General features: G+C 49.2%; 1 protein-coding gene across 1 annotated transcript; it reads right to left on the bottom strand.

Annotated features, from left to right (window-relative positions):
• Positions 1–3: 3 nt before the first annotated feature.
• CNGA3 (cyclic nucleotide gated channel subunit alpha 3) lies at positions 4–27,985 on the bottom strand. Its single transcript, XM_021701243.1, has 8 exons — positions 27,900–27,985; positions 20,062–20,172; positions 17,634–17,813; positions 14,474–14,524; positions 8,037–8,105; positions 6,688–6,792; positions 4,391–4,497; positions 4–1,415 (listed from the first exon to the last, which is right to left on the bottom strand). The coding sequence occupies exons 1-8, from the start codon at positions 27,983–27,985 to the stop codon at positions 4–6; spliced, it is 2,121 nt and encodes a 706-aa protein (XP_021556918.1).

Genomic DNA, 27,985 nt, shown 5'->3' with positions numbered 1-27,985 from the left:
CTTTCACTCTTGTTTGGTCTCTGTTTTCTCAGCCTCCCCAGGACCATCCCCGTCAGACAGAGGGTCACTCCCACAGATCTTCACCCGGCTTTCCAGGTGACTGAGACGCTGCTTCACTTTCATCTGGGTGGCATTATACTCAGCCAGGAGCCGTGCAAACCTGGTCTGCAGGGCGTCCAGGGAGGACTCCAGGTGCTCCACCTTCTCCTCGATATCCTTGGGGTCCGCCCCGGCCTTGGCCATGTCCTCATCAATCAGGTTGTCCTTCATCAGGATCTGCCGTCCCTTGTCCTCTAGGACCTTCTTGGCTTCCGGGTATTCGGTGAGAGCCTCCATCAGATCATCCTTGGAAAGGCAGAACAGGTCTGAGTAGCCGATGCTCCTGATGTTGGCTGTCCTGCGGTTCCCTGACTTGCTCCCCTTGATGTTTAAGATGCTGATCTCCCCAAAGTAACTCCCATCACTGAGGACCACGAACTGGGTGATCCCATCATCAGCCACCACAGCCAGCTTGCCCTCTTTGATGATGTACATCTCCCTCCCGATGTCCCCCTTCTTGCAGATGTAATCCCCTGGGCTGAACACTGCCGGCCGCAGCTTGAGCACAAGCTCTACCAGCAGCCCTGCCTCACAGTCTTGGAAGATGCGGACCTTCTTCAGAGTGTCCAGGTGCACATTGATGGCGATCTCGGCCCTCAGTTTGTCTGGGAGACTCTTGAGCACCTCCTTCTCATCCACCGTCTTCTTGTTGGCCCACAGGTAGTCAAACCACTGGATTACCCGTGTCTCCAAGTCCTTGGTCACCTTGCGGAATTGCATGTACTGCTTAATAGAGTCAATCTTGGCCTGGAACTCGGCCCGTGAAGCATTCATGTTTGAGATCATGGAGCCCACATTGCCAACAATGGTGGCAAAAATCAGGACGCCCACTAGGAAGTCTATGACCACAAACAGATACTCCTCATCTTTCACAGGGGGTGGGGTCTCCCCGATGGTGGTCAGGGTCAAGGTGGACCAATAGAGACTGTAAATGTACTTCCTGGAAAGGCGTCCATACTCTGGGTTTGAGATGTTTGGATACACCCAGGAATCTGTCCCAAAACCAATGAACTTGGAAATGGCAAAGTAGATGCAGGCATTCCAGTGGATGATAATGAGGATGTACAAGACCAAGTTCCCAATCCTGAACAAATTGGGGTAGTTGGTCCTTGTCTCTGTGCGGTCGAAGAACTCAAAGAGCCGGGCAAACTTCAGTAGGCGGTTGAACCTCAGTTCTGGGTAGTTTATACCCAACTTAAAATAAGCCAGGTCTGTGGGGACCAGGGACAACATGTCTAGCTTGAAGTGCATGGTCTTTGTGTAATTCTTCCAAAGCCTCTGGGCATCCCTGACCATCAAGCCTTGCTCAAGGAAGCCTAAAGAAAAAGACGGAGGTCACTTGGGCATTAAAGAGACTGCTTTTTTTTTTTTTTTTTTTTGACCGTGGCCCACAGGAAAATATTTTACACTGTAACTAAAGAAGATGTAGTTATACATACATGACAGAAACAATTTCAAAAACCACATTTACCTCTTACTACAAAAATGCACTCTGATATTTTCTCATCTATGATATTCTGACCTATTTTATTCAGTTAAAAATGTAGATTAATTGGCTAAATTTGAATGTGGACTGCTGTTAGATGATAGCAAGGAATGATTATTAAATTTTAAAAGATAAATGGATGTGTTAAATATATATATTTAAGTTTATTTATGTAATCTCTACACCCAATGTGGGGCTTGAACCCACCACGACCCCAAGATCAAGAGCCTCATGCTCTTCTGACTGAGTCAGCCAGGAGCCCCTGGACATTATATTTTTAAAATGTGTCCTTTAAAGTTAGAGATACATGTTAAAGTGGTTACTGTCTGAGACTGGCTTTAAAATACTCCAGCCAAGAAAAGGGTGTCGGGGGAAGAGATGAAACAGCAAAATGTTGGTAACTGCTGAAGCTGGGTGAAGGTACATGGGGATTCATAATACTACTGTCTCTGATTTTGTATTTGTTTGAAAATATTAATGATAAAAATTGTAGAAGCACATGGCCTATCAAACTGATTTCACCAGCCACCAATGGAGCATGACCTGCTTTTTAAAAACATTGCCTATGGAAGCAGTAGCTCTCCTTTCTGGCTGCACATTACTGTCATCCCAAGGGCTCTGAAAACATATGCAGCATCAGATTGGTCTGGAGCTGAGCTGGACATCGGAGAGTCATGAGGCGTTATTACCGGTAAAATCAGTCAAGTAGGCTGAGATTTGCATTCTTCTTCTTCTTTTTTTTTCTAAACATTTTCAAACATGCACAAAAGTAGAGAGAATGATATGATGAATGTCTTTTAGAGTTTGGTAAGCATCAGACTCATACTGAGGGTTCTGTGAAACCTAGAGTCTGGGCCATCCCCACTGCTGGTTCCAGAGGTCTGGGGTCTACTTCTAACAAGTCTGGATGACGCTGCTGCTGATCCAGGGTCACACTTGGAGGGCTAGATGGAGGCAGGACTACCCCCTTTGTGAAAAGCAAGCATCGAGTTTGTGATCACATGGTAGGGACACCCTGCCTCCCACGCCCTAATTTTCCGTTTCATTCTTTGGTTACCATTGTGTTTATTGAGCCCCTAGATCATTCCACAGCACTCCTAGCACCTTGGGACTCCTCCCTACTTCCTTAATAATGTCCTCTCTTGATTCTGGAGATTTTTTCCCTTTCAAGTATGACCCATGGCCACTTGGTTTCTGTGCCTACCTGCCTTCCCCCCCCGAGGCTCCCTGCTGATCTTAGATTACCAGCGATAGTACCAAAGCACAGACAGGGGTGGCACACCTGTCTGAGTGGGGGTGACTTGTCCCACTGAAGCTTGGTTGAAACAGGAATAGCTGGCTCAATGACTCCGGCCACCCGTGGAGCTCTCGTGTCAAGGTGGGCTTATGTGACCACGAAGTGGCAGACCACCAGGACTAAGTTACTCATGCAAGCCTCAAGATGCATATTTGAGGTCTTCTTCTTCTTCTTTTTATTTTTTTTTTTTATTTTTTTTTTTTTAAAGATTTTATTTGTTTATTTGAGACAGAGAGAATGAGATACAGAGAGCATGAGAGGGAGGAGGGTCAGAGGGAGAAGCAGACTCCCTGCCGAGCAGGGAGCCCGATGCGGGACTCGATCCAGGGACTCCAGGATCATGACCTGAGCCGAAGGCAGTCGCTTAACCAACTGAGCCACCCAGGCGCCCCTTCTTCTTCTTTTTAAAGGATGTATTTATTTATTTAAGAGAGAGTGCACATGGGCAGGGGGAGCAACAGAGGGAGAGGGAGACAAGAAGACTCCCTGCTGAGTGGGAAGCAAGACAGAGCTCGATCCCAGGGCCCTGAGATCATGACCTGAGCCGAAATCAAGAGTCGGATGCTTAACTGACTGAGCCCCAGAGGTCTTCTAACTTATGATGCGGGGCACTGTGGAGATGCAGGGAGTGCCAGTGGGGCACTTTGGGCCAGGAACTCAGCATCTCTGGGCCTCAGTTTCTAAATCAGCAAGATGGAGATAATCATGCCTGCACTTCCTGTCTCATGCAGCAGTTCTCATGAGAAACCAAGAGGTGCTTGAAATGCTTTGCATACCAAGAAGCCACAGGGAGGCTTGCTGCTGTGATGTGGTGTTTCTATTGGCAACTATGGCATGGCTTTCAGCTCAAAAACCTTGAAAGTGACGAGCCGGGCCCCTGCCAGCTGATGTGATGTCTTCGTGCAGATTAGAAAAAGATGCCTCAAGGATATTCAGCTTGGACCCTCAGACAAGGGGGGCTCTTAGCCTCCACTCACACCCAGAGGTGATCTGAGGGAACTCATCCTCCACTCGAGCCCTGTTTCTGATTTCATTCCTCCATACATCTAAAACCACGGAGTAACATGTCTTGGATCCTCCGACTGTCCGGGAAAAGGAACTCCAAGATTGATGGAGCTCTCCCTCCCTTTTCCCGCCATATTGAACTGTCACTGCAGGAGGGGTCCTTTGAGAGATGACAGTTTGGCCTTATTTCACAGGTGATACAAATGAGGCCCAGAGAGACAACTCGACTTGCTCAAGGTCCCATAGCTCGTTGGGACAGCAGAGACCAGAACCCAGGCACCCTGACCTCTGCTAAAGGCCCACTGTAGAGGAGTTTGAGCAGCATCATGCCCTCACTTTTGGGGCTTCTCCAGACCTACCTGGGCTCTCGTGGTCACGGGGAGGTGATGCCCACTATTCTGGAACTCCTGAACCTGCCCTGTGGTCCCCGTGGTCCCCCTCCTGATGCACGAGGGGGGCCTGTGGCCTGGCCCAGACAAGTCCCTGGGCCTGGACCCGCTCACCTGTCCGGGCTCGCACCAGCACATCCAAGCCATAGAGGACATCTGCCGAGTAGTCCAGGACGAGCCACAGCATCACGTGCTCAGACTGCAGGTCATCGAAACAGGACCTAAGCAAGCGAGGGAAGGAGTGCGCACATCGGGGGGCTGGTCCGAAGCAGGCACCAGCTCCGGGCTGAACACCGTGGCATTCATCTTGGTATCAGCCCTGCCTGCAGGGTTTGTGCCCCAGCATTATCTCCCCAGGCTCTGAGGAGGAGACCCAGCTCTGAGAAGCTTTTCTGCCCCAAAGAGTGAGCCCTGTGGCCTCTCAACAGTAAGCTCCGGGATGCCAGGAGGGACAGTTCTAGGCCTCACTGGTGGAGTCATGTGCGGAGACAGAGCACTTGCCCGTTCTGGGGCCAAATGCCAACAAAACTAGAGGAATTTCTCAGAAGTTAACAATGGAACAAGCCAGTAAATATTTTCTGCTTTCTAGACCCTTAGGCTCACTATTTCTCATACAGACAGTATCCCCTAAATACCCCTCTTCACCTCAAAAGAGCAGCAGCTGGGGCCTATGTCCCCACCCTGCAGCTCCTCAGCAACCTGAACCCCCTGATGCCTCCTCAGAATGGCAGCTTGCCTGCAGCCCCAGCACCCCCACTCACACAGAAGCAGCTTGCCCACTTATCCCCATCCTGCAGGTGGGCTAGCAGCGGCCCCAAGTTCTCCCCCTTCTCACGCCCACACTTCCCCTCAGAAGAGCAGGAGAGGCCCCCACCTTGCTCAGATAACCCCCAAAGCCCCCACTTACACTCAGATAGTAGCATGTCTCCTCCCCATCCGCAAGAAGCAGCAGCTGTCTGTCTTGCAGGCTTGCTCAGGATTGTCGCAGAGTCCCCTTGCCTTCCCCGCACCTCCTCAATCCACCCTCAGAAGAGCAGCAGCTCAGCCCACATCCTTGTCCTGCAGGCCTGCTGGGAAGGGCCCTGAACCCCGTCACTTACTCTCAGGGAGTAGCAGCTCCCCCCTTAGCCTGCCCTGAAGCTTGCTTGGAAAAGCCCCACAGCCTCTTGTGTACTTCCAGAAGAACGGCGCCTTGCCCCCCTGTCCTCCAACTGCTTGCTCAGGAGCTTCCCCAAACCCCTGCCCCCTCAGAAGGGTAGCCTCTCCCTCCCCCTCCGGAGCGCCCAAAGCCTCAGCTGCCAAGGGAAGGCCCATGCTCACCCCTGCAGGCCTGTCTCATGAGCTGGCGCAGCAAAGCCCAGCACTCAGGAAACATGGCCTCTTGTCCCTGCATCCTTGCCCGGCACCTCACTCAGATAGGCCACACAGACTCCCACCAAGGCCATCAGAGGAGAGACAAGGTATCCCTACCTCTCTCTCCTACAGACTTTCTCAGAAATGCCCCAAAGGCCCTGCTTGTCCACAGACAGCAGCAGCCGGCCCTGCCTCCCTGGCCTGCAGCTTGCCCAAGGATGCTCAGAGGTCCTGTTTGCCCTCAGGAGAACATAGCCCCTCGGCACCCCCCATCCTGTACGCTTGCTCAGGGAGCCCAGACCCCCAGCCTACCTTCAGAAGAGCAGCATCCTGCCCCTGTATTGCCATGCAGCAGATTTCCTAGGAGACCCTAAAACCTCCCTCCCCTGATCCCTTATTAGAAGAGTTAGCAGCTCACCCTGCACCTGCCTCCTACAGCTTGCTTAGGAAAGTTCCAGAGCCTCCAGCTCTCCCCAGAAGAGCAACAGCTTGCCTTCCATCCCAAAAGTACATTTGCGGGGAACTTCCCGAAGCCCACATCTACCCTCGCCCTGCATCCCTGTCCCGCAGGCCTTCTCAGGAGCACCCCAAAGGCCCCGACTGCCCTCACAAGGGCAGCAGCTTACACCCCAGCACTGCAACTTGCCTGGGGAGGCCCACAGCCCACAGCTTACAGAGAACTGTGCCCTTCCCTGTGTCCTTGTCTTGTTGGCTGCTCAGGAATGCCCAACCCCCACCCACTTCCCCTCAGAAGAGTAGCTACTCGCCCCTGCATCTTCCTCCTACAGCTGGATTAAGAATGTTCGACAGGACCCTTGCTGTCCATTACAAGCACAAGTCCTCACCAGTGCTTCAGAGAACTCTGATGGTGCTCTTTTAGATCCTCCTTATTGATGGAGAAGTGGGTACACTCAGTTGGATGGTGGCCATGTGGGGCCCAGAAATCCAGTCCCCTGAGTGGGACCCAGAGCTCTGTCTTGAGGCCTGACTGCCCTCACCCTTCCTGGCCCCGCCACCCTCACCCCCTCCTTGTGTGGATACCCTGCCCCCACCCCTACCTGCACACCAGCAGACACCAGTTATAGAAGACAGGCAGGGCAATGACAGTCAACCAGCGGTAGTACATGTTGCTGGAGGGGTCCACCACCACGCTGTCCTTGTTTCTGGAAACATCGACACACAAACAATGCAGCGTGTTGAAAGATCACATCATTGGACAGTCTTCAAGATTCAGCTTAGCTTAGAGACCCTATGGCAACTGCAGGCTAAACTCAAGAGACATGTCCTGTCAGTCTCGGGGAGTCACATGGGGTATCCCTACATGGGGGGACAGGCTGGGAGAGGGCAGACTCTGGAGGTCCTTCCCTCCTAGTTCAGCTCCCCAGGGAGCCACAGCTGACAATAAAATTATGGTGATGACTTCCCATGTGCCCATGGTATCACCCATGTCCTTCAGCATGCTGGGAATCAAATGCAGCATGGTAATGTTGGAACCATCTGGGGGAGCTCTGTGAAAACGCTCATTCCCAGGGCCCACCCAGAACCCTCCAGGGCTGGGGCTGGAGATGTGCTTTTATACACTGCCCAGTGGTTCTGAAGCAGTGCATTTGGGCAGATGATCTGAAGACTCATGTCCAGGCGCTTGGATCCTGTCTCTCCATCAAAAACCAGCTAGCCTGGGAATCATCTAGGTTATGTGGGCCAACACTGAAGGAAGCAACAGCTTAGGGTGCTTTCTGTTTTTATTTTCAGGATTTTCTGAGGATTAGAGTTTAGTGGTGGTACTGGAGATTCTTCTTTTTCTTTGGGGCCATGTGTCTTCTCTCCCACCCCATATGCCCCACAAGCTGGCCTAGGCCTGCAGAGCTGCTCCCATGCCCCGGAGGAGACCCCGGGATATCTTTCTGCCTTTGCCTTGACTCAGCGGGTGCAAGATCAACAGCTCACTGACAGGGCTTTGGAATGTTCCCAGCACACATCACCACTGGGTTTGGAGTGAAGTTTGAGAATATAGTATTTCTTAGTGCCCAGGAGTAGGCCTCAGCTTACCCCGACTGTGCAGACAGGCAAACAGAATGTGGGGTGGGGGGTGCACAGGAGCAGGCTCACAGGAACAGCCCCTAGTTGCTCACCCAAGGCTGCAGACAGCCCTCTGAACCTATAAGCCCCCTCTGGGTGCTCAGAGCTGGGGCAGGACTCTCCCTGCAGAGTGGGCCCCTCACACCGTCTCAGGAAGCCTGATCCCCACCTGGGACCAACTCTGCTCCTGCAGCACTAAGCAGCCCCTCTCCAGGGCCGACGCCAAGGCCTGACGACGAGGTTCTCAGACTCCCAGGACCCGGGGAGGGGCCAGGCCTGCTGTGACCTCTGCACCCCTTCGTTGGAGGCAGCTCTTCTCAGTACTTACTCCTCTTGTTTTGAGCAGTTTTTCTCTTTCTCTTCCTCTTTCTCCTTCTCCTCCTTTTTCGCCTTGTCACTGGATGATACAGGGGGACATTTAGCAATTTTCATAGGCCAAGGACACTACTACCACAGTGGAGAGGGTGGGCAACAGTCACAAGGAGGAGAGGGCATGGTGTAGGAAATGGATAGGTCTAGCACCCTGGGATGAAACGAGGTTACTGATTTTATTGCTTGGTGGTTTAAGGTAAACCACCCCTTTAAAGCATATACTGTATACGTTAAAGTATACATAGTGGTCCAGTTTAATGTTCTACAATTTCTGACCGACTTTCACGAGCCCCTAGGAAGTCACAAAGAGCTTGAGACCAGAGACATTTTGAGGTAAAGGGAAATGAACCCACATCCACTCCGGAAAAGTCATTCGGAGTTTCGGAAGTCACATGTTCTGAAGGGAAGGGCATGGCTTGTTGGCTGGTCTCAAAACCCACCTGTGTATCAAATGAAAGCCTGGCCCTCAATGAGGAAGCCAGGGAAGGAGAAGGGAAGCAAAATACACACAGGCAGGAACAGGTCTGCCATCGAATGGCAAATCTTAGAGTCGTCTGAGGAAAATGCCGCCATGTTCGGACACTTATCTAGACGTTGCTGGACGGTGAGGCTGGGGGCTGCATAGCCCCCACCCATCTACATCTGCAGGGAGGTCCTGTGAGGCAGGTGTCTCCTCAACACATGGCTTGACTCTGCTTCCTCTTTACGGCACATCTTTATGTGTTAGCACTATTATAAACCTTGTCTGTTAATAGTTACACGAGTTCTGCAAGGCAGGCTTTATTGCTCATGGAAGGGTTGAGGAAACCAAGTGGAAAGGTAATAGACCCTGCCTGCCTCCGGGGAACCCACCAGAATCATCCACAGGCCCCTCTGATCCCCCTATTCCGCATCCCGGAGGAAGGCCCCGGGTTGAGAATAAGCACCTGTTAATTAAACACTCATTGAAAAAGACCAATATACTTTACACAGCACTTCCTAAGGAAGTAATCAAGGATGGGTGCAAACATGCATACAGAAAAGTAACAACCACCATTATTTCTAACAGTCAAAAGCATAAGCAATCTAATCCTGCAACAGGAGGAGATTCGTCAACACTGGAATTCTATGAGGCCCCTCAAAATGACATTGCCCAGAACCACTGGGCAGCATTTGGTGACACGGGAAAACATTTCTAATATTTTTCCAAGTTAAAAGCAGCTGCAATAAAAGCTCAGAATAATAGCTGCATGAGCTTTCTATTGCTGCCAGAACAAACCGTCACCAGTTATGGCTTAAAACAACCCAAACCGCAGATCTGTAGGTCAGAAGTCTGGTATGGGTCTCCCCGTAGTGGAATTGAGGTGTGGGCAGGGCTGTGATCCTTTCTGAGGATTCCAGGAGAGAAGCTGTTTCCTGCTCATTTGGATTGTTGGTGGAATTTAATTCCTTGCAAATAGAGGACCAAGATCCTCTTTTTCTTGCTGGCTGTAAGCCGAGGGCATTCCCAGCTTTTAGAGGCTGTTGCAACCTTGGTTCACAGCATCCTTCCTCTATGGTCAAAGCCAGCAACAGCAGGTAGAGTCCTTCTCCAGATGCCATCTCTCTGGTTCTCTGCAGCTGGAAAGATTCTCCACTTTTAAGGATGCATGTGATTAGACCAGGCCCACCTTGATAATCCAGGATAATCTCCCCATCTCAGGGTCCTGAAATCTAATCACATCTGCAAAGTCCCTTTTGCTGTGTGAGGTAATGTAGTCATAGGAGGTGAGGATTAAGGCATGGACATTCGGGGGAGTCATGGTGCCACCTACCCCAGTCTGTCCCTCGGCCCTCAAACATTTACATCCATCCAATGGGCTAAATGCATTTACCCTCATTCCAAGACCCCCCAAAGTTTCATCCCATTAAAGCATCAACTCAGAGTCCAAAAGTCTCATCAGCTCAAAAGTCCCAAATCTTATCATCTAAACCAGGTAGGGGTGAGACTCTGGGTGTGAGTCGCTCTACTTGTGAACCTGTGAAACTAAAACAAATCATCTGCTCCAAAGATACCATGAGAGGGCAGGTATAGGATATCAGTTATAGATATTCTAGTTCAAAAAGGGAGAAGAACAAAGGACAAGAGAGTGACTGGTCCCAAGCAATTTTGAAATCCAGCAGGGCAACAGCCATTCTGTCTCAAGGCCTAAGATAAATCCTCTGTGGTTTTCATGCCTCTGGGCTCAAGGCTCTGCCCTTCGAGCTATCCTTTCTTCCTCCTTAAAGGGAGCACCTGTCTGTTTGTAGCTGAATATTCTAATCAACCTGTTTCCTGCATCTAGAATTTAGTGGTCCCACAGTCTCCCTCCATTTTATGCTGTTCCTGCCCCTTCAGGTCCAAGCTGGCCATGTTTCAGCTGGCAGAAAATCTTCCAGAACATTCCAGGTCATGTGTATCAGAGGGATTCACTGTGCTAGACAAGTGGCTCATCCACAGATCTGTCTGAGAAATCCCTTCTCTATCTTTGGCTTCTGCTGGGATGGCAGAGGGAAGCTATGAGTCACACCCTTCATCTCTTCAGGGAGTCTTTTGTTGAATTCAGAACTTTGGATCTTTCTGAGGTATTAGCAAAAGGTTGTTCAGTGACACCCTCAACGTTTTTGCAAAGCATGCTTTCCTGACAGTTTTTAAAATTTAGTATCTTTTCCATGTGAGTAGGCTGAGGATTTCCAAATTCCTGAAGTCCTGTTTCCTTCTTGTTTACCATTCTTCCCTCAACGTATCTCTCTCCTCTTGGGTTTTACCATAAGCAGCAAGAAGACACCAGGCTGGACCTTCAACACCTTTGGTTGGAAATACCCACTAAGTATTCAAGCTCATTGCCTACAAGTTCTGCTTTCCACCCTTCCTGCAGGACATAATTGCACTAAGCTTTCTGCCACCGTAAAGCAAGAATTCCCCTTTCTCCAGTTTCCAATAGCCTGCTCCTCAGTTTTTTGCGAGTCCTCACCAGCAGCATCCTTAAAGCCCTGGATCCCTACTAATAGTCTGTTTACAACCATTCAAGCAACAAGGTTGCTTCTGAGCCCTCATCAGCAGAGTCTTTAATGTCCTTATTTCTACCAACAACCTATTCAAACAGTCTAGGGGTTTTTTTTGTTTTTGTTTTTGTTATGCTCCTCAGAATTCTTCTGGAGTCTTCTCCGAAGCCACTCCCACATTGTTTGGTATTTGTTTCAGGAGTAGCCCCCTCCTGGTATCAAAAGCTTGCATTACTAGTTTTCTATTGCTGCCATAACAAATCACCGAGAACGTAGAGGCTTAAAACAAGCCACACGTGTTATATTATAGTTCTGTAGATCAGAAGTCTGGTACAAGTCTGATGGGACAAAAATCAAGGGGCGGGCAAGCTGCGTTTCTTTCTGGAGGCCCTGGGGGAGAATGTGTTTTCTGCTCAATGGGGTTGTTGGCAGCGTGTTCCATTCCTTGAAGCTGTAGGACCAAAGTCCCTGTGTTCTTGCTGCTGAAAATGGAGGGGGCTATTCCCAGCTTTGTGAGGCTGCTGTATGCCTCACCTGGTGTCCCCCTTTCTCCTTCTTCAAAGCCAGCAATTGCTGGTTGGGTCCTTCTCACATTGAAAATCCCTCTTGTTCCTCCTTCCATCTCATCTCGCGGACCCACTCTTCTTCTCCCCTTTCTGCTTTTAAGGACTCATGTGATTATATTGGGCTTGCTTGGTAATCCAGGATAACCTCCAAGGTCTTCAAATTTAATCACACTTGCAAAGTCCCCTTTGCCATATAAGGTAATCTTGCCACAGGTTCCAGAGATTAGGATGTAGCCATCTTTAGGGAGGTGGTACTGAAATTGTTCTGCTTACCTCGCTAGTCAGTATTTATTGGGCACTTACTATGTACCAGGTACTGTTCTAATCATTGTACATGTATTCACATATTTAGTCTTCACACAACCCTGCAAGTAAGACATTAATACAAACCCTATTTTACAAGTCAGGAAACATGCACAGAGAGGTCAGGTAACTTGCCCAAGGTCACAAAGCTCTTTGTGGCTGAATTGGGATACAAATGCACTTAACCAGCATATATGTATGATAATACATATATAGAGAGATGATATATATATATATTTTTAAAGGTTTTATTTATTTATCTGAGAGAGAGAATGGGAGACAGAGAGCATGAGAGGGAGGAGGGTCAGAGGGAGAAGCAGGCTCCCTGCCGAGCAGGGAGCCCGATGCGGGACTCGATCCCGGGACTCCAGGATCATGACCTGAGCCAAAGGCAGTCACTTAACCAACTGAGCCACCCAGGCACCCCGAGAGATGATATATATTGATCGCAATATATATATCTATATATCATATATATAATTATGTGTAATTATAATAATAAAATAATAATTATTATATAGGATATATAATAATTATAATATAGTATATACCAGTATATACATCATATATTTTTATATAATATATTCATTCTTTCTATCTATCTATCTATCTATTCAGTATATATAGAAAGACTTGGAGGGATATTTCCCAACATGTTAAGAGGGGTTATCTCCGATAATGGGATTCCACTACTAAAACGAAGTATATTTTTTGAGGGTATATGCTCATGGGTGCTTTTCTGTGTTTTCCAAGTTTTTTAAAGTGAGTGCATGAATAAATTGAATAAAAATAAAAAATTATTAAACTTATTAAATGAGAGGAGCAAGGACAGTCACCCATCTTCTGTCCTCTTGAATCAACCATGCAGTGTCCCTTGAAGGGTTTTCTGCCACTGAAGTCTTAATGTCAAGGCACCAGCAGAGGGCGCTGCCCACAAGCTTATCAGGCACGCTTAGACCCGCTGGGAGTTTAATTACACCAGGCCAGGATGTGTGGCTGGGGGTTACAGGCCTTGGTCTTTCCCCTAGTTATCAACCTGCTGTGGGCCTATGGAAGACCCAGCGCCATCCAGCTGCATCTCTGAATCCACCCAGCACTGCCCTGAAAGACCTATAGAGAGCCGCAAAACAACGCCAGTTTGGGCTGGGAGCAGTTTGCTCCGGGAGAGAGAAAAATGATTCAGGACCCATGGGACGAAGTGACAATACCAGAAACGTGGTGGAAGAATGGGGAAGGATGTCCGTAAGAGTTATTTCTGTAACTCTGTGCCCAGATGGTCACATTTTGGGACAGTCCCCAATTTTGTCCTTGATCCTTGGACTGCAGTGTGGATCCAGGATTCGAACCCATCTGAAAAGATGTATAAGAGCCTGATGCAGCCAACAGTATCCCCCTCCATCCTCGCCTACATCCCAGCCCCAGAACAGAGAAGGCTAGAGACCCGCAGGACCTCTGTCCATGCTTTCCAGTGCCCTGAGCCTTTCTCAGACTGCGGGACCCAACACCATGGCCTCATGTTTCATATCAAGCTTGGCTTTAGATCAAGCACATATCACAATAGCTGCTGTTTTGCAGATTAAATAATTTCATTTATCTTGACTGCTGGCATTTGAGTCTCGGGATTGGATATCGATATTTATGCAAACAAAATGCAACTAAGTTTCATGGAGGGCAATGGGAAAAACTTCTTTCCAAGGAACAAAGGGAAATAAGAAAAAGTCTTGGCACATTTCTCTTTCAAATGGAAGTCAGGAAATTCAGATTTCTTGCTGATATTGCTTTTTTCCCTAAGCTCCAACTGAGACTTCCTCCCGTGCCTACCCCCATGGTACTCCATAAAGAAGGCTGGAGAATGTGCACACACACACACACACATGTGCTAACATGCGTGTATGATCACACACATGCACACACCCTCCCTGGACGCTTGAGTGGCACTTGCCAGAATCATACCTCAAACTGATCTGCCAGCTCAACACCTGGTGATAAAAATTACAGCAGGTCAACATTTCAAGAGGCTAGTCTCTGGAAATATTTAATTTTCCTCTTCCCACTGTCCTGATCACACCCTCCAGATTGGCCTGGATTGGCCTTAGGACAAGGGCATTTCACTGGGGCCCCCAGGAGCTTGAGGTTGTAGAAAGGAAAATGCATTCTCATCATGAAGGAGAATATGCACAGCTCTGTAAAGGAACTCAGAGTTTGCACCCTCAAATACATAGCGATAGAAGATGTCAAGGCTTAAGACATTTATGCAATTCAACCCCTTTGCATTATAGATGAGAAAAATGAGGGGAAGAGAGAACATGACTTGCTCCAAGAAGTCATAGGGACCAGGTCCCTTCACCATTTGTCCACGGGGATGGTATTTGGATGAAAGGAATGGGATTCTAGTCTAGTGGTGTCCCGGGAAGCAGACATGTTTGAGCAGGGAGGCGGAGCTGGGGCATCTACCCGAAGGAAGGTGGCCGGTGGGACCAGGGAAAGTGAGGGGGCTCTGCTGGGGAGCAGAGGTACTCACTCCTCTGAGTTGTTGCAGGCGTTGGTGTTGTTTCTGGCCAGGGGCCAGCCACTGCAGGAAAGTAAACAGAATGCAGCATAGGAATCTGAGCTCAGTTCCAACTGCTGGGGATCATTCGCCCCAGGTGGTTATCCCGGTACCCCATCCCCTGTGCCCTGGGCCTTTCCACGCAGCTTGAGGCATCCAGAACAAACATTTTTTGTGACTGGTTAGCTGTAGTAAACCTTGTGGGAAGAGAGGATGAACTTTTGGCTAAACTGAGTCTTCTGAATAAATGAGAGTTGCTATGTGAATCCCACCCAATCCTGGCCTCGTGTTCCACTCAATTTCATTCAGTTTAAACCATGTGCCGGGCAGTGTGCCAGGAGCTATGAGGGGCACAGACATGAAGCCGAGGTGCACCTGCCCTCACGGGTGCACTCAGATGAAGTGGGCTGAGCACCTTCAGCAGCCGCAGCAACCTGCTCCCCTCATCTGCGCAGGCAGGGCTCTCAGAAGGCGCCCTCCCCCCACCTTGAAAACGCAATCACAGCAGCTGCATCTGACTTGACTTGCAGGGCAGAAAATAGACCGTGGACAGAACTGTCCCAGTTTTGAGTCTATCTTGCCCTGGGCCTTTGTCCCCACATGAATCTTAACACTCCGGGCCCACCACCGTGGTCTCTGTAAGAACTGGGGAGAGAGTGGAGGCCAGTTGTACACCCAACTGCACGTCTATTTAAAGCTGAATCGCGCGGTCCTCCTTCACGGTGTTCTCTAGGAAAGGGCATTATCTCCTAGGGCTCAGTTGCTAATACATGTGTTGTTGACACAGCTAGTTTAATAAAGCCAGCGTGGCCTCAAGCTGCCTGTCTATCGTCACTGCAGACCATTCACAGAGGATGGCCAGGACCAAAGCCACTGGCTGGTGATACTCCTGCCTGGCTCTCAGGGAGCCTCTTCTATGATGCTAAACATCGAGCCAAATGCCATTCTGGTACTTCTGCTCACCCCTGCTCAAGTCTCCCTCCTTCTCACCATCCAGGATGTGGCTCTAACTGTTTTGGGAGAGGTTCTGATCATCTGATCATAGTGGTCTGTGTTTACCACATCTCTGTGTCTGGGGTCTCTGAAGGCCAAACCAACAGAATGACCAAGACCTGTCTTTGCATACATTCTGCTTTGCCAATGGGATTTGCCTGGAAAAATCCCAAGTCTTCCTCCCTCAGGAAGCCTCCCTGATTGATCAGCCACCATCCTGCACCATCGCATGCACCTACCCACTCTGAACCCTCAGGTGAGTGACCAGGCGTCTGAGGTACAGTTGGGACCTGACCCTGATGGGGTCCTAGCTCAACCCTCTGCTCATCTGGTCACATTGGGAAATGGACAAAGAGGCCAATGTTCATCTTCATTAGGCAAAGTTTGTAGAGAAGATAATTTGATCACGTTAGCAAAGAAGTCTTTGCTTGCCCACCAGGAACTGAAGCAGTCTGGCTGGCTCAGTAGCAAACCTCTCTCCCCTCCTCCTCCTCTGGCTTCTCTTCTTCCTTATCTGCCATCCCTCCTTCCTTTCTGGCTCAGCAGCCAACAGCACACAGGCCTTATAGTCATGGAGCCCCCTCTCGGTCTAGGATGCCTGGCCCTGGGAACCTGGGATGGCCCTGCACACATCCCCACCAGCACCCGGGCCCTCTGTGGTCCCTTCCCAAGCCCAGAAAGCCTGAAGGTTTGTGGTCCAAGCCCAGGTGAAAACGTGAGCCCAAAAATGCCAGGCCTTTGCATCTCAGCCAGCAATTCTCATGCCTTTCCCAGCAGGGAGACTAAATGTTCCTCTCCTAGAGTGGTTGCTAGCAAGGAATTTCCTTGAACTCTCATATTTTATCTTAAATATGCTTGTATATTTTGCAACCTACTGCATAATCTACAATAAGCCTACAACACAAACATACAAACATGGAAGCAAAATGGAAGCACCCGGAAGATCCATCCTGCTTCCTCTGAGGCTGCATGACCTTCCCTCCCCAGGGGCCCTTGGATGCCTGTTTGAGCCACTCACACCTGAGCCCTTCTTCTGCTCATTTGACACAAAAACATGAAGGATTTTCTCTAGCAATTATATAAGGACCACCTGTTCTGCAACAACCATGCTTGTTTTCACCTTTACATCTTATAAATCTTGGCCTTACCTAGAGAATTCAGCCAGAAGATCTTTCTAAGCCCCCTTTTTCAGAAAGCAGATTCTGAGCAAGAGGCTTCCTGTTTGAGAGGCTCAGAGGTGATCAGCTTCCCCCTCCATATCTTACCTCTCTTCCTCTCCGACTGCCTAGAGGGTCCTAAAGAGACTTCTGTTGCTCAGTGTCACTGGATTCAACCTGTGGTGGCCCAGTGGTCTCCCTGCTGACCACAGGCTGAGGAGACTTCCCAAGAACAAGAGAGGAGGTGAGGCAGCAGCTCTGTGTGTGGGATGTGTGTATGGGGGGGGTGTAAGTCAGCACCTGCAGATTTCTCTCAAATGGCTGCAACAGCCACAGCCCCCAGTCAGGTGGTGGGCCATGCATGAAGATACTCAGAGCCCTTGTTCTGCAGACGCTTCTCCTACCAAAAAGCCAACACTCTCCCCATGCCCCCCCTACCCCACCTACACTCCCCACCTCCATAGTTCCTATCCTGATCTGGGATATGGATGGCTCCTCTTGAACATTCTGACCAACCTTCAGACCTTCCTCCCAGAAGACTGTATGTAAACCTATGCATAAAATTGTGGGTACCATTTAGGTACTCCCTAGGCTTATCGGTTAAAGTCCCTGGTTTTTAGTAAGGTGGGTCACAGTGCAATCTAGGATGAGGGTCCTTTGATGGAGAGAGATGGGTGAGGCCAGCATCCCCAGATGCATTTGAGAGCATCAATTCCAGGGGGCGCTGATGGAAACTCTGTGCAGGATCAAAGGAGGGTGAGAACCCTGGTTAGAGGGTTTCTTCTCCTGCAGTCCTTCTTGCACTCAGGGCAGTGACTGTTAGAGCATGCAGTACTCCCCCACCCCAGACACCTTCTTCAAGGCCCAGGTCACGAGGCTGATGCCCCAGGCCACTCACACAGTGGATCTAAGCTGCAGGAGCAAAGCATGCTTCCTGCCCCACCCCCACCTGGTGCGGGTGGCTCATCCCTTTGGTTCCTTACCTTCTCCCTCTCTCTGGTGGCTCCTGGCTGCCCACATTTGACTGGGCATTGCTTTCTTGGCTGGACACCTCCTTGAGCTCAGCTCCACGGAAACGCTCCAGGAAGGAGTCTGTTCTCTGGGCCTCATGGTGTAAGTGCCTGGTGGTCCAGGCTCGCAGTGAGATGATCAGGCGAGACATCCTGGAAGGACATGGACAGGCAGCCAGTGCAGAGAGGAAGGAGACGGAAAGCCCTCTTTTCCAGGGCTGGGGCGGAAGTAGAGATGACTGGCAGGACATGGGTCCTGGGGGCCCTGGGCTCAGGTGTGCATCTCTACTCCACTGGGGCCTTATTCCCTTCTCCTCCAGAACCTGCCATCTGGGACAGAGCTTTCTAGATAAGGGGCATTGTCTTCATTATAACTTTGTCCTTTTAACACTTGGACTCTGCCAAAGGCATGATCCTTCAAATGGGGCATTAGCAGCTTTTCTGCTTATCATTCCTTTTGTAGAGCTCTTTGTTATGACTGGTAAGCATAGGAATAGAAAAGAATCAAATCTGCAAATGGTGATAAAATTTAGAACAAGGTTTAAAGGAACAAGTGCCCAGATACAACTTAGATTCTTTTCCTAACCCTTGTCTTATTGTTTGTTATACACACTCTTGTTTCCTCCCCAGGCTTGTACACAAGTTCCTTGGCAAGTTGCGCTGACCCATCTCCTGGAGCCAGACCCTGCGGGGGCCGCAAGCACCTGAGACCGGTCAGCCCATGTCCCCAGAGCCCATCTTAGCTCCAGCTTTCCATGAGAAGCCTTCCCTCAGCCCTGCCTCCTGCCTTCCCTGTCTCTTCCAAAGGGAATGAGAAGAGAGCCTGACCTCTGCTTCTCAGTTTCTGGTTGTCCTGACTTGGTACCTACGGTGCATGCCACTGTTCTCAATCAAATAAGTTCTGAGCAGTCTAGAACGAGGTCATGGGCTGTCGCGTGCTTTGGCCCTAATCACACACTTGGGAACTTTGCCTAAGAGAGTAAGTTAAAGCAAGAAGACATTCCACGCACAGAGATGTTGACAGCCGCTGCTGCAGACAGACGCGGAGGTGCCTGCGTGGCCCAGCCTCTCTGCTCTGGACACTCCTCCCGCCCCCACCCTCCTGCTGCCGAGGGGCTGGAAGCAAGGTCACGCTCCGCACTCCAGCTTCAGCCGACAGGCCCAGGAATGGACAAGACACCCACAGAGAGTCACTCAAGCCTCTGAACTAAAAACCACTCCAAGATGGGGCTGGGTGTTTCCACTCAAGATCGTATAGCAAAGGGCATTTTCAGCCTGTGCCTGCTGATGTGTGAACAGAGAAAGCCAGAAACAGAGGAGACATGCAGGGGAAAAAAAAAAAAAATCACAAAGATCATGACACGCCAGGAGAAAATGAGAGGGAGAGGGCAGGTGCCTCCCCCGCTCACCTCTCATGAGCCCCGTTGGCTCCCTTTCCATGAGGTGGTCTGTCTGAGCTTGCACCAGCCTCCTGTCTCGGCCCTCCCCCAGGCCTTTCAATATGGGCTGGTGTGAAGGTGTCCTCTTCCTTGCAATCAGTGAGCCTTAAGACAGCATTTTATTAGTAAGACAAAAACTCTGGAAATCATGGAAATGCCCAGCTATAAGGGGCTAGTGAAACAAATATTCCTCCGCAATGAAAAATATGAAAAATAACTAGAGGAATTGATTTTTGTAATAATCTTAAGCAAAAACTGTAGAACATGTGTCTATATAAAACTACAGCATTGGTTAAAAAAATAAAATGGTGGGAGGAAATAACAAGCCCTATGTTTGTTGAGCACCTGTCGTGAGTCATCACTTGGCTCTGATGCCGGCCTCACGTTGTTCGATGCGTCTCCAGATGAGATCTGGAAAGGTAAGATGACTTCTTCAGGGTGGCACGGCTCTCGAAGCCAAGTGCAGATGTCGTCGGCTCAGAGCCTGGGTAATCTTTCAAATCCTTTTGCAAGGACGTGAGTTATGCACCCGAGAGGGCCTGCCAGAGGCTATCGCGACAGTGTCCCTAGGGCCATCTGCGCACCACTGAGGTCCACCAGTGCTCTCCTGCGGCTGCCTGGTCTTGTTTCTCAATTCTTTTTGGAACCCTACCTGGTTGGCTTTTTTCTAAATTCTTCCAGACTTGAGCAAGTGCCTCAATATCACTTTATATGAAAGCAATTCCAGATAACAGCAGTTTTTCTTAGGTTTTTCTCAGCTCGAACACTTGATCTGAGAGGACAGTACTCAGGGATAGATTTCTGACTGCTCTTCTCCTGCCCATTTTCTTCTCCAAATCTTCAACTCCACCTCCACCTCCACCACCGTCCCCCACCCCCCCCATTTCTTCCTGAGACTCATCTACCTTCCTCCTGCCTCAGTTTCCCTCTTCCCAAGGAGAGCGCTGAGCCTGATCAGTTACCTGGCGGGGCCCTGGCTGGTGTAGGAGCTTTGCCTGGACTCCGCCAGTCCTCTGGTCTCCATGGCGATCTGCTGCAGTTCTGACGAAGTCTCCTCACTCGGCGAGTGGACCCTAGGAAATCAAATATGCAGCAGGCTAAATTGATTTCAAGCTCATCCCCTCCTGGACACACTCAGGGATGAGCTGGCCAGATGTCCTGCTTAATGAGGAAAGCCGCCAGCACTGTTCTTCACTCTGTCAGTCTGTGCTCCAGCCGGATCCAGCAGATCCCAGCTTTTAGGATAAACATGGCCTTTCTTTTACAGCAAGCCTGACCCCGGAAGGTAGCTTGTCCAGCCACTGCCCATGGACTTAAGGGTGCAGGCCAGCAGCACACGGTCCTCATCCGAGCGCCGGGCAGGGGTGTCCCAGGGCCCACCATCGGGTTCCACAGCAGCTGTTTCGGCACAGTAATCCCAGAACAAGAATTCTGGTTCAAACACCATTCTGCATACTGAAATCCTATCTGCTAAGGCCGGACTATGGGTACGTCACAGTCACACTACCTGGGCAGGTATTTGTGTGCTCGGCCGGCAGCCCTCCCAGGAGCCCATTCGGTATTTGGTTAAGAGGGGTGTCCTGGAATATCGTATGGAATTGGCCTAGACCTCCACATGCATTTGTACAGTGATTTCGCATGAAAATTCATTTCCACTGTGGCCTTTTGTCAAACCCAACCTCTGTCCCCTGCGGTGGGGGGCTGGGCAAGTGACCTCGCCTGTGCAATTCAGGGCGAAGAGCATGAGCACAAATAGGACAGGTGCCCACGGCTCGATATGAGCACCAGTCACATCAGCAGAGCCTTGGTGTTTGTTGAACTGCCCAGAATAAGACCAATGTGTTTGGGTATATTTTCCTTTCGTTCCCTCTTTTAAAATCTCCTAGGGCTAAAAAATTTGATCAGCTTGATTAAAAGCCATCCAGGCATTGACCCCTAGGGATTTACACTTCATTCTATGAGTCTTGAAGAGCCCAGGCAGGACAAATTAATTGCATCACGTGATCTATTCCAACCTAATCAGCCTTCTTAACCAGGTGGCAACACAGTTGAGGAAGTAAGCAACAATTAATGTCAGGAAAAGGCTCTCTCTCTCCTCAGTGAGGGATTGGAAGGCAGAGTCCTGAATCCCAGCTGCAGATCTGCTGACTTCTGTTTCTACAACATCCCTGCCATCTCCAGCCGCAGGGCGCTCACTACCGTCCCATGGCCCACCTGGGCCATCTTCGTAGCGGGCTCTTCCGTCCCTCAGCTTCCTCAGACCAAGGCTACTTCTTTTTTTGTGCTGGAACCACACAGAGGCAGTCCTCTTCATCTTCTCCATGACCACCTTTGTGTAGATGGGACACGAAGGGACAGCTCTCACACCTGTGCCCCTTCTGGTTTTGCAGGCTGGAATCCCCCAGCTCACCCAGCCACGCCTCATCAGGTTCTAGGCTCTTGCCCATTGTGGTCTTGCTCCTGTGAGCAGGTTCCTGCATTCCTGCCTGGCTGGGCATGGAGACTGAGACCACTCTGTTGTTACTGGACCCCAAGCCAGAGGTCCTTGTAGGTTTATAAGTTTGTGGGCCTTTGGGGTCCCTATAACCAACTACCATCAGCCAAAACCCAAAGTCTTATAACATGGGCTGCTGTTAAGCCAGAAGGTCCTACCTTGCGCATGTACAATTGGCTTGTAGGAAGTAAGTTCTGGACTTTCCATTTATCTGAGCCACTTGATGTTTTGGGACCCTTGGTATGCAGTGGTGCCATGCTAGTTTTTCCTCCCAGCTCCATCTGGTTCACATGCAATGCACAAACCATAGGCCATTTATTAACTGTTTACTAAATGCCAGCCATATAGATCTTATCATTTATTCCACATAACCACTGCATAAGAGAGAAAACTGAGGTTCAGAGAGGTTAAATAACTTCCCCAAGATCATACGGCCAAGTGGCAAAGCCGAGATTTGAATGTCATTCCATCCCATGTCAAAGCCTGTTCTCAGGCCCCTGGGTGGCTCAGTCGTTAAGCGTCTGCCCTCGGCTCAGGTCATGGTCCCAGGGTCCTGGGATCGAGCCCCGCATTGGGCTCCCTGCTCCGCGGGAAGCCTGCTTCTCCCTCTCCTGCTCCCCCTGCTTCTGTTCCCTCTCTCGCTGTGTCTTTCTCTCTGTCAAATAAATAAATAAAATCTTAAAAAAAAAAAGCCTGCTCTCCTCCACTCTATGAAGCTGCTCTCTGTATTTTCACATATGGCACCGATTAAAGCAAAAGTTTAATAGGACATGGCTGAGGACTGAGCCCTGTGGTATGCCACTGGAGACATGGCTCTGGTCCACCTGACTATACTATGTGGGCATGGCTCTTTATTTTCAAACCATCTAATTGAATTCTCCCTCTCTACCCCTAAAAGACCACTCATGTTTTTCATCTTTAGACTCATGGGAAACACTGCCAGAGGGCCTGCTGTAGTTCAGAAGCTCTGACCCCTAGCCCTCCTAATAATCTGTATACTATGAGGATAGAATGCGCATTCCAAGGCACCCTGGGCAGTTCCTAGAGGAGGGAGAGTGGGATGAAAGTGAGTGAGTCCATATCTCTAGTCCCTGGATCCTAGCAGCTGGTGTGTGGTGGGGTTAGGGGTGCAGCAACCGACAGCTGGGCTGCAGCTCCATCACGGCATGTGTGCCCGGAAGATCCGGAGGCAATCCCAAGGGTGAAGGTGTTCTGTCCCCACCAGCAGTTCCTCAGGGAGCTCTGGGCACCAAGAAGCTGGCCCAGCATTTCTGCCCAGTCTGCTTTCTCTTAATTACGTGAGGACACATCCTGAGAACAGATTTATTTGCATTAGTAGCAAAAGAATCAATGACATCAGAGCTGATGAGTATGTGAGGAGGGCAAAACCCACCTCAGATTCCAAAGCAGGCCTGCTCCTGGCAGCAGTGAGGGCTCCCATGTGGGGGCTGGGTCTGGGACACTCGCTCGAAGGGCAGGTGCAGAGTGGGGAGCCAGGAGGCCTGGGTTCAAATCCCTACCCTAACACCTATTAGCTAGGTGTTCTGTGGGCTGGTCACTTACCCTCCCTGAAGTTTTGTAGTCTTCAAAAAGGAACTAAAGGAAAAATTGGTGATTTTGTATCGACTTAAGTAGTGCTCAAACAGCCAAGTCCAGAAAAGGCACATTTCGCTGTGAAGAATAGGGAAAGCCTTCTAGGAAGTAAGTTCAAGGGACCCAAGTGGGCCTTTTCTTCTCCCACTTGTTTTTTTGATGCTTGAAGTTCTCTGATGTCTTCTAGCTCCCGAGTCTCTACCCTCATTCAATGAGTGGGGGTATTTAGTCAACCCAATTAGTTATTCCTCAGAGAAACTGATTTTACCCAGCAGATGGAAGAGGAGATGGGAAGAGAGAAGAGCCAGATGTCTGAGGTGACACTTTGAGTCCCCGAGGACCCACAGGTACTGAGAAAAAGGGAGCCACTTCTGGCAACCAACGGAAGAATGGGGATCCAGAACCTCCCAGAGAAATACAGAGGCAGGAGAGATGGGGGGCCAGACCCTGTCCTGTCGGGAGCTGGCAGAGGGGTCTGGGGCAAGAACAACCCCAAAGCTGCCCTCCCATTTGTGGACGCCGACTATAGGCAGCGTGATGACAGCTTTGCAGGAAGGAGCTCGGTGAAGTTGGCGATTGGCAAGAAAAAGAGCAGCCAGCACAACACAACGATGTGGCTGTTTTTGAAGGAGAAGGTAATTTTCAACTTGTGATGTTCATCTTCTAAGTTTTCTTATAAAGAGGAACTTCGTGTCTGTGAAGTAAAAGTTTCCCCTGTCCCTGGGAGGAGACAGGGGTGCTCATCAGAATGGCAACTTGTCGTCAGCTTTGCACTTTGCGGAGCACCTGATGTCTTCCTCTGGTGACTTTGGAGACATAAGAGTAAACAAAACCTTGAGAGCAAGGGTGGCGACGATCATATCTTGTTTTATTTTCCTCCTCTCCAGCCCTGAGGAACTTGACTGACCCACAGGCACTGCCATTGGCCACATGTGACCAGGGAACTGAAGTGAGTGCATTTTTGTCTTCGGTCCTGGGGAAGCAGGCTGAAAATGGTGTTCTTTGGTGATAATTGCTTTGGGCTCTGCTCAGAGAGCAGCATGAAGAAGGCTTCTCTTCAGTAGGACACAAACCCCGCTGCCCCAAAGCTCACCTAAAATAGCTACACCAAGAGATTGATCTGAGATTTGAGGTGCCCCCGGTCCTCATGGTAATAATCTGTCGCAGATTCTGAAGTCTTTCCCTACTGCATTATCTTTTCAAATATGCCAGACTGCTCTTAAATAATCAAGTCAACTAAGCAGATCTAAATAGAAAAGAAAAATTCAAGACAATTTTATTTCTGGTATTTCCAGCGTTTTGACTTTTTTGTTCAAATGAACAAAACATGTTCAAATGAAATGTTTTCATTTCACAGAGCTCCTTCCTGCAATGTTTTCATCTTTCCTTATGGTTTGTCACCAGGAAAGTGATCCCAATGATTTAAAAAAGGAGAAACAGAAACCTGGCTCTCTAATTTGGTGAAAGATTTCGGGACAGGGATGTCTCAGGGGATGGGGACGTGATATCTCCTCCTTCCTGGGGGCATTCAGCAAAGGTCACAGTGACACACAGGTTCCTACTAGCACAGTTTCTTGATATCATTGAGGACAAAGAATTATTAATATGTAAGGAAAAACCCTCACAGTTACTTCTCCCATATGCTTTCTAAAAGGATTTTAATTTTGTTTATTATTTTTTAAAAGTTTATTTATTTAAGTAATCTCTACACCCAAAATGGGGCTTGAACTCATGACCCTGAGATCAAGAGTCACATGCTTACCAACTGAGCCAGCCAGGTGCCCCTAAAAGGATTTGAATTTTAAAGCAAGGATCTATGGTTTATTCAAACACCATTTCCTCCCCTAAAACAGTGATTTGAAACTTTAAAAATTTTGTGTGTACAAGCCAGAGTTCCTGTTCAAATGAATCTTATAGGGAAAACTAGTCTGTATTTAGACAGATTTTGGGCTGTGCTGGGAAGCAGAGGAGGGGCCTGGACCTGGCCTCTGGCCCAAGGCTGTTCCACCCCCCAGCCTGAACACACATGCTCAATCCTTAGTAATGCCAAGGAACCCATTCCAGAAACTTCCATCTGTTAACCCAGTCCTGCCTCCATAAGATAAAGCAAACATCTGTCTCATGATGTTTCTCTCTCTTCTTCTCTCTTTTTTGAAATCTCCATAGTGTCTCCATGGGATTCTGTATTAATCTGTCAACAAGCTTTTACCATGGGAGTGGTGGGGCAAGGCCGCAAGTGAGGCTCAGTGAGAACAGACTAGTGGTCAGGCTGAGAAAGCATGACTTGGTCACAGGCAGGAAATGGCCAGATCCAGATGTCAGGACAGCTGGAGCTATCTGAGGTCAGAGGAGGAGAAGGCTTCCAGCCTCGGACGCCAGGGAAGGCGCACAGGAGGGAGACTCATTTCCAAGACTGACAGTGAGCACTGACTGAACACTTTCTCCACAGCAGGGACAGTGCCGAAAGCATTCACCTATTTTAACCTCACTACAGCCCTCTGAGGTCAGTACTAGTCCACTATGCAGAGGAGGAAAGTGCAGTCCGGAGCAGTTGCACAACTTTTCAGAGCTGGTCAGTTGCAGAGCCAATGTTCAAACCCAGCCAGCCTGACCCTGAGCCTGTTAGTCATCACCTGGTCAGGAGATGGGGGGTAGGAGGGAGAGTGGAGGGCTTCTTCCCATCCATGAAGATGGTAAATAGCATTGTCGAAGGGCATCAATTCAGAACCCCTGACTTTGTGGCTGACCAACCCTCCGAGTGTGCATAAACCCAGCATGAGCCCCCAGAATCTCTTGGAAGCCAGAGGCCCATCGCTGGGATCCATGTGGCTTAAATTGAGCTAGCAATTTATTTTGCAAAGGGTCATCTTCCAGGAGACCCGGTGAGCTCTCTTCAACAGCCCATGTCTCAGGCTGGGCTTGTAGGCCACTGGCTGAGGCAGAGCCAGGACAAATCAGGCAGAGATGCACCATGGTGGTATCTGGTCAAGCAGGCATTCTGGGCAGGAGCCCCAGCCCACCAACTGGGCCTGCCTTTTCTTGAGTATCTAACTGTAAAGAGCCAGACTAAGACCTTATTGTTCTCAGCCCCAGGGAGTCTGGAAGGTCCATGAGAGGCTCTGATGATGTCCCACTCGAGACAAAAGGGAGCAGTGGGGGAAAGGTCCATTTTGCTTCAAATTCTTGATTCTAACAGCTTCTGTCCTTCTCCCATTGGGCCCAAGGTCCCAGGAGCCCAGTGTTGCCCAGGGAGCTTCACTTTACTGCTGTGCCCCATGCTTGGACCTGTTCTCCCCTCCACCCCAATCTTCTTTGAACACCCTGCCCCAAGAGGTTTATTAGCACAGATGTGAAAAAGAAGCTATTCGTGCATACCAAAGTTTTAATAGCAGATATCTGTCCTAAAAGTGTTCTTTTTTTTCTTTTAAATTAGGGGCAATGACCTAACCTAAAGGAGTAAGTCCCCAGTGGTGGGACACTGGTATTGACAGTAAGCCAGTTAGGAGGGAGAAATTTGAGTAGAATGAGAATTTCTGATGGCCCTGAGTCATATCAAAAATTCCTGGGGCTCCAGCACCATGTTAAAATGGTTGGAGGCAATAAATATCTGTTGGAATGCTTTGAGATATTCCTCTCTTTGCCTGAAATCCCCAAAGGTGGGGTCCTAGGGCTACATAAATTTGTAGTTACAGGGACTCAATCTCTTTGGAAATTGTTGTCCATCACTGATGAGCTGAGTTAGCTAAGGAGTGGGACCAAGAATCTGGAGAGAAAAAAACAAATATGCATCTGAAGGAAGAAGTGATATACACTAGTAACTGAGGATAAATGGTGGATGAGGGCCCAATACCAGGGATGTGAGCACTGAGGGACTGTCATTGCAGTTTATGGTCATTGGATAATATGCCGTTATCATGGGAGGGAGAAGTTTTCAGTGGAAATAAAGTTTCTCATGGTTCAATTCAATCGATTCATTGAGAATTTAAGAAACATAAAAATGTAAGTCCATTTGCACCAAATAGGTACACTCCCACTTCCTCACCATTGTGCCAGGAGCTTGGAAAAGATGCTGCTCCATTTTGCAATTGAAGAAAGGCATGGGAGATTAAGTGGCTTTTCCCCAGTCTACTAGTAAGCTACGAACAGGGCTAGAAGTAGAACTCAAGGTCCAGATTTCCTTATGGCTGCCTGTGTGGGGATGTCATTGATGGGGCAACTGGCTTCACTGGCAAGGCACAGCCCACTCTTTGCAGACCATGAGCACAGTATGAATCCTGACCTTCCACTGGAAGTGAGGGACAGAGCTGATTCATACTACATCCCTAGAGCCCAGGACAATGGCTGGTGCATTTATTGGACTCTGTAGTCCAATAAATGTCTGATGTGTACCTGGGAAAGTATGGCAGTTTGGAGAAGTTTTTACAGTAAATTTAATTTAATTTGCTGTATTTGAATCTTCATTTTGTTACCTTTTAGAAGTTACATAATGTTTTGAGCCTCATTTTCCACCTCTCTAAAATGAGAATAAAAACTACTTCAGTGGGTTGTGAGGCTTAAGTGAGATGAAATAAATGAAGTCAGAAGGAGCTCTGTGAATAGCCCGCACCCTTCAACCTGTGGTTGGCCACAGGCTAAGGCATTCTTTACCCCACAGTCTAGATCAGCTATGGGAACAACTCATTTTACGGGCATAAAATGGAAAGCCCATCTTACCTGCTGAGGCCGTTTTCAACGTGGTCAAGATCTCTGTCCGTGGTCCTTACCGCAGGGTGGGAGAACTGGGTGTTAATCTTGGCCAT

This window comes from Neomonachus schauinslandi, chromosome 10 (assembly GCF_002201575.2).
Source record: "Neomonachus schauinslandi chromosome 10, ASM220157v2, whole genome shotgun sequence".
Taxonomy (NCBI): domain Eukaryota; kingdom Metazoa; phylum Chordata; class Mammalia; order Carnivora; family Phocidae; genus Neomonachus; species Neomonachus schauinslandi.
This window is presented reverse-complemented; position numbering and strand designations above follow the sequence as displayed.